The 15,852-nt window shown below is 48.8% G+C and overlaps 1 protein-coding gene across 16 annotated transcripts in view; it reads right to left on the reverse strand.

The window, feature by feature from the left end:
- Positions 1-15,852, reverse strand: part of PAK3 (p21 (RAC1) activated kinase 3) — a 249,900-nt gene that overhangs the window by 94,635 nt on the left and 139,413 nt on the right. For 12 of the 16 annotated variants that reach the window (XM_032392810.1, XM_032392808.1, XM_032392806.1 and 9 more), the window contains 2 exons: positions 13,895-14,042; positions 3,160-3,312 (listed from right to left, as the gene is read on the reverse strand). The exons of 1 other annotated variant lie outside the window; for it this stretch is intronic. In XM_032392810.1, coding sequence (XP_032248701.1) covers positions 3,160-3,312 — 153 coding nt within the window. In that variant the 5' untranslated portion in view covers positions 13,895-14,042. Of the gene's footprint in view, positions 1-3,159; positions 3,313-13,894; positions 14,043-14,930; positions 15,242-15,852 lie in introns of those variants that run through there. 3 more of the 16 variants (XM_032392811.1, XM_032392812.1, XM_032392802.1) reach the window with 2 other exon arrangements.

Genomic DNA, 15,852 nt, shown 5'->3' on the forward strand with positions numbered 1-15,852 from the left:
CAGATCCGTCACCTTGTCTCGAAGTGCGCATAGCCCTTATACATGCCATTTCCCCCACTAGATCATAAGCTCCTTGAGGGTAAGGACCCCCCAGTCCTAACTGTATGCTTTCACACTGCCTCGTTCAGTGCCTTGTTCCTAGCCGGCATTAAATACACACGTGAAGTAGTAACCAGAACTCTATACATTCTGTGTATTTATCACAGTGCTGAGTATGTTTTTCATCATGTTGCAAAAGCCCGTATGCCCACTCAAAGCAGGTCTGAGCCAAGAAGCCATGTTTGGAAAAACCGGCAGTAGTCCAACTGCCAAGCCACTGGGCACGGCGTAGAAGTCAGCTACCAGCTGATGATCAACACCTCATTTTTTTTTTTTTTTTTTTACTCCGCAAATTTGTAACATCCCAAGAGCTTCTACCCTCACTTGAACTGAACACCACCATGTGAAGAAGGGAGTACCAGCCCCATCTTCACCACAAGGAATTTACAGAGCACCGAGGTTGACTTGCCCAGGGTCACAAAGTGCAAGAGGGGAGATGAGAATCTCAAACGCTCCTCAATTTCCCTTCCAGGACACCCACGCAAAGTGTAGCCAAGTAAACCAGCCCCACACACATACCCCTCATATATACACTTCTATCGTCCCCATATACTCACATGACAGTTCTAGCTTTCTCATTTAAACCCGCTGGGGGCCGGTACTTACCGGTTTCACCGGCTGTTCTCATCCAACAGCCCAAGGCTAGGTGATTAGCTGACAGAACTCCAACAGGTTGCTTTGGCCAGTAGAACCAATTCTTAGACGGCCTTGTTTTGGAGCTTGTCTGTTCTGGGGCACTCACCAAGGGAACTCTGCTATCAGAGACAGGGGTGTGCTGTTTCAGAGAAGCCTCGCCTGGGAGATACCATTACAGTGGGTAATGAAGGGAAGCCATTCCTAAGATCATTTGATCAGGAGGAACAGAGCTACTTGTTAGGCCTATTTGCAGAAGCAGCCGGACAAGCAAGGGAGGCACTAGCTCTTTTTCCAGCCGCCTGGTTTCGATCTTAGACCCCGCAAGAGATAGCCCGCTACCGACATACACACGGGCACGGTCACACAGAACACATCCGTGTTCGCTCTCAGACACACACGCAAATGAGGTCAGGTCGGCGGTAGTCCTGTTCTCGGCTAACGTCTTTAATGAGTGACTTCCATTGTTTGCGGCAGGAACCTGACATTCATTAAATCCAATAAGCCAGCCTATTATAGTTGCAAATTTCAAAGACAGGCTGCAAATAAGGAAATCAATAGGTAGACCCCAGCATCCAGACCTCATATACCGCACATATTATGTGGAACCAATAGTCCTTATTCGAATGACTTCTTAAGCTTCTACATGTACGCAGCGCCACACTTTAATATGCATCGTGTATGTTGCCATGAGCTAATGCCAAGAAAATGCTAATGAGGGGCACCTGGGTGGCTCAGTCGTTAAGCATCTGCCTTCGGCTCAGGTCATGATCCTGGGGTCCTGGGATTGAGCCCTGCGTCCGACTCCCTGCTCAGCGGGGAGCCTGCTTCTCCCTCTCCCTCTGCCTGCCTGTCTGCCTACTTGTGATCTCTCTCTCTCTCTCTGTCAAATAAATAAATAAAAAAATCTAAAAAAAAAAAGAAAATGCTAATGATCATGGGATGTGTATTTATACTTGCAAACTGATGCATTATTACAGGTTTCAGCTTTTACACTTACAACACTGATGCTTCTGAGAAGAGAAAATAGGATGCATAAAGAACAGAGGTAGACTATTTCTTTAGCATAAAAACAAAACAAAACAAAACAACCACCACCCAAGGCTGATTACCTTCAAAGATGCCTTTAAGAAATGTGTGGGAAAAGGAAAAGGGAAGCAAAGCCTAGCAATAAAACATTTCCTAATTCTCAAAACAGAATGTGGTATCCTTGGAGGCATTCAGATGGGAAAAATTAGATGCAGACGGACAGCCCCAGTGAGCAGGATATGGTAAGCCAATGTCTTGAGTCTCTGGGGTTTTAGCTGCCCTCTGTTACTATGCATGGGTGATAATTACACCCTGCCCTGATCCACTCCAGTGAAAAAGCCACAAATTTCCTCAAATTCAGGCCTCAAAATTCAATTCCCAAATTTGTTAAGGCTTTCTGTACACCAAACAGATGCCTGAATGCGGTTTTCCAACCCATGTGCCGCGGCTCACCATCCTAGGTCCTTGCTCTGTTCTCAGTTACTCTGTCCCCAAATCGGTCTTCTGCAAGAAGGTGGCCGCTGCAGGTTGGAAGAGTGGAGATAACACGGGGTCGACGGAGACCTTCGTATCATTTCTAAAGCAGGAATTTAGATCGATTTGCAAAGCTCATATTTCACCCAAATGAACGAACGAACGAATGAATGGCATCTTGTCAGAACTGGAGGTCAAAGAAGGTGAGCTGGCATAAAATGCAGCCACTCTTTCTCAGGCTTCTGCCCTTGACCTAAGTTTCCATGTCCACATTTGGAGAGAGTTGCGTGTGTATCTCAGCATCTTATTTGGGGGCTATGGTTAAAGAAGAGGAAATACTATCTATTTAAAAAAAAAAAAAAAAAAAAAAAAGGCTTCCCTCCAATACTAAAGGAAGAATGGGATACGACAAGACCTACTTTCCATCTATCCCACTTCACAGATGGTCGGAGATTGAGATTCAGTTGGCCAGAGCCTTGGTGGTTGGAATCCCCTGTCTCCTCCCCCGGCCAAAGACAATATTTTGGTCTTCATCAAACTGGCCATGGGTCCACAAAAAGATCATACCCCACTCAGAGAAATCCCTCGAGAATCCGAAAGCCTGATCTGAAGGATGACCTCACAACGGAGCATGCTGATTTTCCCAACTTACACAAGTTCTTCATTTGCCAGTTGTTGGATCTACCAAGCGGTCTGTTCCCCTTGCCACGGATTACTCCACTGCCTGGGGCAGCTGCTACAGTCCACTTACAGAAGACATGGCTCACCAGGGGTTCACGCGAGAGCAGATCCGCCCTCCAGCATGCAGTCGGCTTTGCTTCCCCAGTGCTCACACACACACAGGACGGGAAGACTGCCCTGGGCGTAAGACTTTCTGCAGCCCTGGGAAGCCCCTGGGTTGAGATCACAGGGCCCAGCCCTCACCTCAAGGGAAGATACGGTGTCCCAGCAGGAGAACTGTAGATAAAGCAGAAGCAGGGTTTGGTGCCAGGAGCTGGAGTCAGCAGGCCTGAGGGGGGACCCATCGGTAGGTTCTAAATTTCTCCTGTGGAGCCTGGACTGTGGCCTGGCAGACATCTGGACCAAAAAACCCAGGTAGGAACAAGGAGAGGAAAGCCGGTGTTCACAATAAATTCTATAACTCTGTATTATAACTCTGCATCAGACAATGTCCATCTCAGAGTGCTCTTTCTGCTTTAAGACTGAGCCTAATACACTGTCTGCACCCACGGTCATGTGAGCCAACCACCAGCTGCTTCGGGCCTTTCGCGGGTTGCCTAGGCATGCCCTATCCTCTTCTGCCCTGCTTAAGAATGAGGGGCTACAGGTTATATGGCTGTATAAAGAGAGGACAAGAAAAGATCTTCCGTCAGCCTAACATTGCTTTTTCTAGAAAAAGAAACCAACCGCATGGGTTCTTCATGTTGATTTCTGGTTGACTCTTGCTTCAAAGAATCCTGAGACTGAAACAGAAACCTACTACCTTTTAAGGGGTCTGATAGTAACTCTAAGAATATGTCTCTTAAGTAACCCATCTGTGTCTCCATTCATACGTACTCAAACAACAAATAATGATTTAAGCTTCTGTGTCAGGTGCCGTGCTAGGCACTGGAAGTGAGATTATAGGCTTGAGCAGTGGGTTTCACCTCTAACTGCACATTATATATATATATATATATATATATATAAAATGTTTATTAAATATACAGATAAAAACTCAACTACAAAACAAGTCAGGGTATGTGTATTGCAAAACGAAGGGTGCTAAAAAAAGGAGGGACTGCAACAGTTCACAGGAGGGCAAGACTCTCTGACTGCTGTTATCTTACTAGATGAGAAATCAGGGCCAATAATCATACGTCCGTACATAAGGGAAGTATTGGATATTGTTCCAAAGAACATCATTGCCTTGCCTTTCATCCCCATGCCCCCAACACCCATAGGCCCCCGGTGCTGGGTCAGGTACAGAGGGCATACAGAGATGAAGAGCAGTCCCTGTCTTCAAAGAGCTCACAGTCTAGTGAGGATGACAGACATACCCAGTAGGAAATACAATGCAATGAGACCCTCGGCATAGGAAGCTTTGGAGGGACACAGCAGGGAGGATAATATGTCCCCAGAGGGGTCAGGGGATACAGCACTTGAGCAGGGTATTGAAGGATGAGGAGGAGTTCACCAGGATGTGAAAAGTGAAAAGCATGAGGTTGGTGTGGGCCATTATTCAATAGTATATTCCAAGCAACAAATACTCCAAGCATGCTAGAGTAGCCTTCTTAGCTTTAGGCCCCTGTTTCTGCTGAACTAAATGAGTCTGGGGCTATGTAAGAAAGAACAGATCTCAAACCTCTGGAAAAAGGAACCTGTATGAGACTTTAAAAAAGCCAAGTCACTGGCTCCTAATGAATTATGGAAGAATAGGTCAGTATGGTCTGATACAAAGCATCTTCTAGAACGGTAACCATATATGAGCAGAACAGACCTCTTTTGGGGAATGCATTAGGAAGATAATACTTGGAAAAAGAAAATCCTTCCTTTCATAGTTCATTTCAGAACGAAGTTGCATTCTGTTGTGCAGTTTTAATTTCAGGGGTTGATTCTTAGCTACTCTTTTATATACCCAAAAGAATTCTCTCCAACAAAAGAAGAATAGCTCATTCCAGTTCTACTTCTGGATCATTCTGTGATCTTGAGGAAATCACTGAATCTTCAGAAATAAATTCATTCATTCAGCATTGACAAAGCATCTATCTGGTATGTGCCCAAGTAGGCAGAGGATGCTTTGGAAGTACAGTGCAGGAAGGGTAACTAATACTGCCCAGCGAAGTCAGAGGATACAGCACTTGAGCAGGGTATTGAAGGATGAGTAGGAGTTCACTAGGTTCTAGGGCAAGCCATGAACAAGGTACAGTCTGCCCTTGAAGAGATTTAAAGTGCAATGGGTGTGGGCCATGACAGCTCGGTACAAGGATGGCAACAGGTTGCTACTGAAGGACAGAGTAAGGGACTCTCCACAGCATGAAGGCAGCTTCACAAAGGAAGTACATTTGAGCTGAATTCGGCAGAACAAGTAACCACACCGTGGCGAGGACATGTCTCAGGCACAAGGAACATTATGTGTTAGGGCCCAGAGGAGATTAGAAATAATTAGAACCACAGAATTTTTACTTGGGTGACAAGGTGGCAGATGTCCAAGGCTGAAGACTCGGGGAATTTTTCCACCACAGGGTGGAATGTTCCAGGTAGCAATGTGGAAATAATTTGGAAGAAACACTACTGAGCGGGTGAGCCAGAGGAGAAAGCAAGCACAGGTACCAGGGAACTAGAAAGACAGTAGGAGGGACATTTCAAGAGGGGCCTCTGTTTTGGGCATTGGCCGAAGACAGCAGGGATGTTAGGCCTGGTGGGATTAACTGGTCTCAGAATCGTGAATGGAAATACAACTCTATCCCAAAAGGACCAAAAGAATGTGGGAGGCCAAATTCTTTTTTTTTTCTTTAAGTCTTTGGGGTTTTTCCAGCTTTCCTGAGGTATAACTGACAAATAAAAATTGTATACGCTTGAGGCATCCCATGTGATGGTCTGATACATGTGTATGCTGTGAAGCGGTTACCACAATTCAACTTAACTGATACAGCCGTGACCTTACACAGCTACCTTTTTGTTGGTGTGCTGAGAACACGTAAGATCTGCTCTCTCAGCACATCTCAAGTACAAAATACAGAATGATTAACTATAGTCACCGTGCTATGTATAAGGTCCCTGGTTTAACCGTTAGTTTCTGTTGGGGATTCCAAACAGAACTGTGTCTCAGTTTCTGTTTTGTTTGGGTTTTATCTGTTTTGGGGGGTCTTCTCAAACAAGAGTAAACGACTAGCTTAGAATGGTGGGAGGAAAAATTAACGAAGCTGGTATCCTGATAATAAATATGATTATGTTGGAAGCCCCTCATGTTAGCAGTCACTAAAGCACCAGTAATAACTGTATTCCCATAAGAATAATAAGGACAAACTGTTCTAATGATTTTGGCCAATATGACAGCATTTATGACTTTTAGAGAAAATGCCTTTCAACTTTTATATAGACTCTACTAACAAACATAAAAATTCTACAAAGACTAATAAGTATCCGCAGATGGACCTCAAATGGGTAACTTTTATAAATGTCAACATACAAAGAAAAGAGAACACACACAGGGACACGTTGTATATCTCGGCAAAAATTAAACTAGGACTATCTGGAGGGAAGCACAACAAATATCTAAGCATCTTGACTCTGAGAGGTAGAGACCACATAGCAAGTCATAAAAAAGCAGGAGGAAACATCAATGCACAGGTGGTGGAAAAAAATCTCTCCAGCTATCTAGCCCTCTCAATAGAGACACCGAGATGAGAGACAATAAATACAAACGTAGCAGTGCTCTTACATGTTGATTTGGCATCATGAAATGGTTCAAGAGAGATGGACACGGGCGCTGTGGATATGAATCTGAAGACCATCAGCACAAGAGGTACACAACTGCCCGGGAAGAGTACAGAGTAAGAGAGAAGAAGAAGAAAAAGCTACATAGAGGTCAAAAACGCTCCACTTCGCGTCCTCCCATCCTTTCCCTAGAGTTTGCTAAGGTTGATGTCATGTCACTTTCATGTCAAGAGAAACGGCCAAGTGGCACCAGAGGTCTGTGGACGTGTTTCAGAATGTTTTAAGGAATCCCACACTCTGGACATCTGGTGTCACTTGAGCAGCATGAACAAAACCACACAGCATGCCTGGAGAAAGATTTTCTTTTTGGTGGTAAAGAGTACCATGGTGGCAATATATCACTCAGCCTTGTTGCAAAGTGTACTCTTATGAGGTCGTATTTGTTGCATTCCTGCAATGTGTCGGACATTGCACAGGGTACAAAGAAAAATACAATATGGTGGGGCTAGCAGATAAACCGTAGCTAGCGTTCAATTTTCTTCGTCCACAAGAAGGATTATGCTCAGTTCAAACAGCTCTTATTTGCTCAACGTAGCCCCCAAAGGCTTTGCCAAGCCAAGATGCAAATGTTCAGTGTGGCCGGGTCCCACCTCCGCCTAGTACTGCTGCTAATGAGCTCAGTGACCTTGGATACATCCCGTGGCCCCTTTGAACCTGCTTCCTCATGTACGACAGGGGACTACCTCGCCAAGAGGTTGTGAGAATCAAAGAATTCACATGTGGGAAATATGTGGAAGCAATTCAAGATATTCTACCCAGAGAAGATGCTTATGATTATGACCCTAGATTTCACGAGCCATAAACAAAATCGCCAGCATCGAGATGTCATGTCCCAGGCACTCTGCTGAAAGTTACTCCTGCCCAAGTTCATGCCACTTGCGTAACTACATTAGGTTTTATTATTTCCATTTTACAGACGAAACAGACCTCCAGAGACATCAGGGCACCTAAGGGCATACAGTGGGAGAGTAAGACTACAACCCCATGTCTGTGGGGCTCCAAAGCCCATGCTCTGATGTCTGCTTCCTCAACCACACAACAGTTCCATGGGACATGACGTGTTCTCAGTTACTCACAGCCTTTGCATGAACACGGATGTTCTGAGGGCTTCACAGTGAACTGTGTCTCCACTGTGGCGCTTAGGACCAAAGCCTGGAAATGGGCAGACCCTCTACCCACAAAGCAGACACTTCAACATTAGAATCAAGGGCAGAGGGGCATCTGTAGTTAGACACCAGACTTCTGGCTCCCCCAGGATCGGGAGTCTCTCCTGTTCCCCTCTTCCAATGTTCTACACCAGCAAATGAAGATGGCATCACTGGGGACTTCCTGATTTCAAGGAAAAAGTTGTTGGACTAGAGGGGACATGGACATGAACCAGAAACACTGTTGCAATGGCCAGATAAGCATGTCCCAGAAGGACCCAGGAATGGAGGCACCTCTCCATAGGTTAGTTCTGGTTTTCCCCTCATCTCCTTAAGTGGGGATGAGCACTGCCTCCTAGTTTATGGTTAAGCAGAAATATAAGGAAAGGAGGCAACCAGTCGTGTGAAAATCAGCTCCTTGGCTGCAAAGAACCCTCTTCTTTCTCTGCTCTTAGGGTTCTGTCCCTTTGAGGGCGCCTACCTCAGAGGGCTGTGGTAAGGGTAAGAAGATCTATCATTTGTTGAACACTTACTGTGGGCTGGATAGTGTGCTACAGCCTTACATACATTAGCTCACGCCATCCTCATACCAGCTCAGTGAGGTAGAAGCTATCAGCGTCTCTCCCATTTTACAGATGAGGAAACTGAGCCTTACGAGGGATGAGTAATTGACTCAAACAAGGTTCTGCAGCTAGGAAGCGGCCAAACTGGGATTCAAAGGCTCATATTCAGACTCCAGAGCTGGTGCTCCAAATTCCTCTATCGTAAGGATGAATGGGTTATTAACTGTTTTGAAAAGTATAAAATATTGTATAAATGCGGGGGGGGGGGGGTTGATTCACTTAGCACTTCACAAGGCATTCAAGTGAATTCAGGCAGGTGCATTTTTTTTTCTTTCCTAAAATTCACCCAGTCCTATAAAATTATATAAATTGCTTTTGGTGACTCTCAGCATATCCACAGAAACGATCGAATGTAAATTTGCCAGGCTGTTTCTCTAAAGCCATCTCTTGGAGGACGTGATGGCTAAATTTTAACTCAGTACAAAATTTCCATTGAGGTCTGCACCTCACTTTCCTTCCTCTACCTTAGGCACTGTTGACAAAGGGCTCCGTTATACCATCTTCTGGAAAGATGACATATCTCTGGGCTGGGCAAGAGGTCTACGAGGAGGTCTGCTTTGGGAAATGACTGCCCCACAACCTGGCGGCTGTTTCCAACCACCCATGGGCCCTCAAGGCCTTGGGAGCCTGAAGATCACTGGATGATAAAGAGTCCCCCAAATCCCAAGCTTCAAGACTGTTGCCTTATGCTACTGTTGCATGGTGACGCCATCTTTCCCACTCGAATGAAAGTACCTCAAGGGCAGGGTATGTTTCTTTCCTCCATCTGAATCTCCTTCTGGGTCTAGCACTCGATAGGGCCCACAGAAGATCCTCAGTCTACGCTGGTAATGCCATTGGAATTCTAGGATTGAGGAAGGCAGGCACTGGATCTGTCCTGACACACTGCTGTCCACCCACCTCCTTCAGTTTCTGACTGGAGTTTCACAAGTAGCTGCTCTGGGCCTGGCATCACGCTAGACCCTGGGAATCTAAAATAAGTTAGACGATGTGGTCTCTGCTTTCCAAGAAGGTCTCAATCTAATTGCAGGTGTAGAAGGTAGTGTGTGGTATTTCAGAGTACAGGCTTTTCCCCATGGTGCCAGAGTCCATTATCAAATGGCAGCTTGGGCCTAGTTTGCACTTATCTTTCCTCCAGAGAGGCTCCAGCAGGGGAAGCCATAGATTAAGGAGGCTCCTACAAGGTGCTCTCATGTTTCTAAATCTCTCGTCGGGAACTGGTGTGGCACAAGACTCTGGCACCAGGCCCCTGATCTACTGGTTGGTTCACTCCTGGGATTTGCACTTCTTTTTACCCTCTTGCAGGGAAATCTACAGTCTGTCTGGAGCGCAAGGAAGTTTCTTCAGCTTGCCTTTATCCACGCCTACTGAGAAATTTCCTCTGTTAATTTGTCAGTAGCAGCTGTTGAAATTCCAGTGGGGTCTATGTATGCACATGCACGCTCACGACAGAAACTTGAATACCACGTTCCAGGGCTAACAGGGTAAAAGTAGACCTGGCTAGACTAGAGGTGCCTACCGGAAACAGCAGGGAATTCCAGATCAGAAACATACAGAGACCCAGACTTTTGCCTAGGGAACCACTGTGAGTGCATAAAGAAACACATGCTTTAGCCTGCCCTCCCCTTGGGAGAGAAAGGAGGTGGCAAGTTAAGCCGTAAACTTCCAGAAAACAAACCATCTAAACCCCAACCCCTTTTGGATAGACCAGCCAAGGTTCTCTTAGAGATGACTTCCATAAAAGAAAATTATGGCAAAAGGACATAAGATTTGATCTGTGGGTTTGAGCTTTTTCTTTTTAATGCTAGACATAAATTCCACTCCTTTTGGCTCTGGAAAGATCTAGTCCCACTGGTGCCTCGGCTGAGACCAACACTCTTCTTTTGGCCACAGGCTGCTGAAAAACCTTCCAGCAGGGGTGAGGAGAGCACTAGTGGCAAGTAGGGGCAAAACAAGTGACAATTGTACTCCCCGCAGTGGGGTATGTGACGGTGCGTGTGTCAGTGAAAAAGTGTGTGGATGTGGCAATATCCGCGGGGGGCCATGTGTAAGCTTGGGGATGCGGGGTGTGTGCCTGAGTGTGGGATCACTATAAGCCATGTATGAGTTGCAGATGTGGGGGAGTGGGACCACCTCAGTGAGGGGGTGTAGGTCCGTGTCCATGTGAGGATGTGTCAGCGTCAATGCGTCCGTGTGAGAGTCCAGGGAAGAGTCCATGGCCGTTCAGGCGAGCAGGTCAAGCTAGAGGCGATGTATCTTATGCCTCAGTGACTGTGTGGGCACGTGGGCCAGTGTGAGCAGTGTACCCCCCTCAGGGGGGACGTTGCAGGGGGAATGAGAGTCTGAGTGAGTGTGAGCCTACGTGGCTGTCTGTGGCGTCACCAGTGGCCTGTGTGCGAGTGCATGAACTCATTTACGGGCATCGAGGGTGACAGTGTGGACTGTGTGGCGTGGCGTGGTGTGTGCTAGCACAGACGCAGGTTGGTGACTGTGCGGGTCACCACGTGTGTACTGGTGTGCATGTGTGTGGCAACGTGAGGGTCTGTCAGTATGAGAGCACAAGAGTGAGAATGGGCAAGAATGGGAGCGTGTGGGGAGTGTGCCAGTGTGAACGCGTGTGATGCAGAAACGGTAGTGGGAGAGGGAGAGGGCATACATGTGAATGTACATGAGTGTGAGAGAGTGTGCCCCTGGGGATATGTGGGAGCGCAGGGTTCAGAGTGCGTGGCTGAGAGTGTGAGAGGATGGAAACCCGTAAGAACGTGCAAACGTCAGTATGTAGGCACGGGTGTGCCCTAAGTGTGACTGCATGTTGATGTGAATTAGCGTGAGTACTGAATGCGAGCGAGCAGATGGGTGTTGGTGTGTGTCGGTGCGAGTGCATCTGTGTGACTCTGAGTGTGAGGGCAGGGCGATGTGTGTCCGTAAAAGTGGCCGAGGTTATGAAAAGGCGTGTGTGTGACTATCTCTGAGGGCACATGCTCGTGAGTTTGGTGAATAGTGCGATCAGGTCTCAGCATGAAGGTGAGCGAATGAGCGTGAATGGGTGTCAAAGTGAGCGTGTCTCCATGTGTAAGTGTGATTTCATGTGAACGCGATAGAGGTGGGGAGGCTGTGTCCGTGCTGAGCAGGAGTCCCAGAGCACGCGATACTGAGGGTAAGACAGTAAGGTGGTGTAACAGCGGAAACGGTGAGACTGTGGTTATGGTGGGAATGTGTATGCATGTGCGTGTGTCCCTGCGAGGAGTTATGAGCTGTGTCAGGGTCTTACTACGAGGAAGAGACCATGACGGTACAAATGTGTTAGAGCGTCTAAAACTGAGGTATGTATGGCTGTATGAGAAGTGGACAAGGGAAAGTGGGCGTGGGGTCTGCATGTAGACTGTGTGAGCATGAAGGAATTTGTGGGTTAAATGTGATTCTATCATCGGCGTGGATATGGGTGAGAAGGTGTGACCGTGAGTGTGTGAGAACGTGAGAAAACGTAAAGGTGTGAGTGGGTGAGAACGTGAGGCTGGGGTGTATGGCAAGTGTGGGGCGTGTGTCACTCCAAAAACGTGAACATAAAAATGTACGTGGCAGTGTGTGGCCGTATGAGCGTGGGCCTGTGTGCAGCATGTTTGTAAATACGCGGGTGAGGGTGAGGGGGTGGGAGTGACCGTCACCACGAATGTGTCCGGTGGGAAAAGTGTGAGCCAAGGAGGCAGAAGGATTGTGTGAAGGTCCAAGAGTACACGAGTGTGCTCATGAGAGTGTGTGTACGTGTGTGTGAGCACTGAAGCATTTGGGATGCTGAGAAACTCTCGAGGAAGTGTCTTTCCTCCCAAAGCCATTGCGCGTGTCCAGTTACAGCACGTTACTTAGCCCCTCTCAACCCCGGTCTCTTCGTGGGCAAAACCATGATTCTAGAACCTACCTTGAGCTAGTCTCACTTTTATAATCAGAAACAAAAACAGTAATTATTAGGAAAAAAAAAATACCTACCTTGCAGAGTTACTGTGGGATCAAACAGTCTCCTGCAAGTAAAATGCCCAGCCCAGCGCTGGCAACAGCAGACGATAAATACACGTTATTATTGGAGCTGCCACAGAACACCCAGGAGAGACCCCAGGGCTCGCTTCTGACTTGAGCGAGTTCTAGTTACCTTCTGTCACTCGAGGTCTATAGAGGATCCCCTACCGCAGCATCTCGAGGAAGCTGAATACATCAGTATCGGCAGGGCTGTAATTTCATACCCTCAATATCCCGGCCGAAACTCTGGAGCTTCCCCTTCACGAGGAGGCACCCCACAAACACCTGCCGCTGAGCTGCGCTTTTCCTTTGTCCTGTCGGGCCGGGAACTGCACTGCGTATTCCTTGTTTGTTCTTTGTTTTTCTTGTTGGGGTTTTTTGCTTTTTTTTAAGTTTGGTTGGTCACTCGCTTTTGACTTGGGCGCTATGAGAGATGCCCGGGTAACTGACAAATAGACAGAAGCGCAGACAAAGAGGAAGAGGCACGTAAGATACAAACAGGTAGCTGGACGGCGGCATATGGCAACAAAAGGCCAGAGGGGGCAGCTGACAGCAGAAGCCCTATCAGCTGCCCGAGGAGGGAAAGAGGTAGATGATCACAGGCAGGCCAGGGAACCTAAAAGAAATGGAGAGGAAGGGAGGGGCCCAAATCGAAATGCTGCCAGGGAACTGTCGGGCACTTGGGAGAGAGACGAGAGACCTGTGAAATCGAGTCCCTACCCCTAGTTTATGGTCTACTTTACCTGCCAAGATGAATACTCCAGAAACCGTGCAAGAACGATCGACAGCAGTTGAGAAATAAGGGCTATGCGATACTCTATGGGCTCAAGTGTTGTTAGAGAGCTGGGGGGAGAAGTGCTCCCTGCTTGGTTGGGAAGGGAGAGAGAAGGTTCTGGAAGGTTTCAGCCCATCAGGCCCGGAAGCAGGGATAGATGGGGTTGGGGTACACCTTGAATAGGAAGGTCAAATGAAAGGTGTGGAGCAGGAGAAATTTCGGGAACTGACTGGTCAGTCAGTGGCATGTGGCTGAAATGCCACGTTGACATCCGGAAAGCAGGAGGAGAGGAAATGCCAGCTTGAAGGGAAGTGTGTCGGTGGTTACACGGAAGCTCTTAGACGGAGCCTGACAATTGCAAAGGACTTGGCCATGACCATTCAGTTGTTTCTCCTACTCACCCCACGATGTAGGTCACGGCTATCATTCCCATATTAGAAACGGGGAGAACTGAGAAACTAAGGGCAGCTATACGGGCCACAGTGCCCCAGAAAGGAGGGGCTATGCACCCAGTCCTGGCTCGTGAGGCCCAGGCAAGGTCTTTAATACTGGCAGCTCTGGTGGAAAGGTGGCCTTTACCTGGATTTGGACATCCCTGACTCCCTGCCCTGGAGTCCATTACTCACCTCTTATTGCCACGGCAGCAGGACCTCAGCACAGGTGGGCGCTGCCCATGAGAAGGGGCCGGGCTGCCTTCAGCTCCCACGGACTCAGGGCTGGGCACGTCAGCTGCCACAAGACGCAAGGACTCCGCTGCACTTTCTTGGGGGCAACCTGCCAAGAGAAGCATCGTGGGGGTGCAGGAACCTCTTGCCCCACCTGCTACTATTCCCTCAGCCAACCTGCCCAAACCTCACACACATGCTACAGTGGATTTCAGAAAACCCCTCAAGAAGGCAGAGAATCAGAGGGGAGAAGCATAAAAAGGGCTTTGCGAGGTCGGAGTCCAGCAAGGGCACGAACTGGGGGTTTCAGGTTGAGAACTGTCACCTCGCCACTCACTCTGGCTCTGCCTGCTAGCTCGCAGAGAACACCTGCCCTAGCCACCCTGGACAAGTGTCAGGAGGACTAGATCAAACAGGACAGATGGGAAATAGCCGCATATTCACAGGAGGTGGTCTAGTCCAGCGTCCGACAGAAAACCGAGAGATCGTGGCAAATGCACATTGGCTCTGGGGACACCTGAGCTTCCCAAAGATCTAGCAATGCTGTTTCACTTCCAGGCCCCCACCTCCCCCTCCTTCCCTTTGCAGCAACCTCCTTCACTGAGTGGCGGTGGGAAGCACTCGGTGGGGGGGGGGGGGTGTCCCTAATTTGCTATCATTACACAGCTGCTGAGGGCCTCAGCCTCTGATCCTAACTAGAACTTCCTTCTGCCTCCCCTCCCCCCCAACCCAATCTCCACTACGGGGAGGTCTTCCACAGCCTTTCTCAGATTTCTTAGGGTGAGTATATCCTGGGGTTTTTCGGGGTGACGGTTTACCCTATCTTCCGCACAGAGGTTTCCATGTCCAACTGTGGAGGCAAGGTCTTTAACCTCTCTTTTCCTGCCTTCCCCCACAATCGCTCGAGCCTCTCAAGGAGACGGATCTTCCCTCTGCAATCCTTCCTACCCTGCCCCCGCCTTCCCTCCACGTGTCTGTCCTCCAAGAAAAGCAGCACCTCTATGTGAAATCCCAGCAAAGCCGGTCCCAGGCTAGCACACGTTCTACCAGCGGGTATCAGAATGTACCAGGTCCTAATCCAAAGACACAGAGGGAGGGATAGCTAAAGGTGGAAAGAGAAAAAGTGAAGACTCAGGGAGCCAAGAAAAGCCCCAGGATTCCCCACTTCCCCTTGGTGAACGAGAAGACCAAGCCATACCCCAGATCCACCACTTGCTCCTGGCAAGACTCCAGAGCTCGGCCGCCTGTGTCCCCCAGGGGGCCGTGGCATTCCCTGAGTGCTTCCCACTCACATACTCCCAGCAGCCTTTCCAGATCCCACCCACTGGGCCACTAAGTGGTGTGCCCACCCCCTCCCTGGCGTCGTGAGCTCATCCTGCAAGGGGGCGGGGTGGGGAGGAGGTGAGTAATGGCTGCCAAAGCTCCAGAGAGGGGCAGGACTGGAAGGGGGCTCAAGAAGGTTGGCCACAAAAAGTCCCCTGAGCCCGGGGAATGGCAGCAAGCCCCCATGGGGGTGGGGAACAGTGCTGGAAGGCCAGGTGGGGGTGGGGGGCAGTGGAGGCACCAGCCTGGACCAACCAAGCACCTCCAGGTTCCTGTGCAAGACCGAGAGCTTTCCGTAGGCCTGCCTCCACCTCGCCTCAGCCTCCGATGAACTGCAGGGCTCTCTGCTTCAAATATACCAGTTGCACGGCCGGAGCCAGTGTGCGGAGCCCGGCAGGACGCAGCGCTCCCCCTGGTGGCTACACTCCTCTCGCCTGTCCTGTTGGGGGGCGGGGGGGGGGGGGGAGTGTTTTGTTGGGAGTGTGAAGATGAGTCCTGTGTGTGAGTACACACTGTGGGGGGCGGCTAGTGTATCTGTGCTGCTTCCTGTACCCCCACGGTATCTGGGTGCCTGTACCCAGTCATGTGCGTGCCGT

This window comes from Phoca vitulina, unplaced genomic scaffold (assembly GCF_004348235.1).
Source record: "Phoca vitulina isolate PV1807 unplaced genomic scaffold, GSC_HSeal_1.0 scaffold69, whole genome shotgun sequence".
In the NCBI taxonomy this organism is placed as follows: Eukaryota; Metazoa; Chordata; class Mammalia; order Carnivora; family Phocidae; genus Phoca; species Phoca vitulina.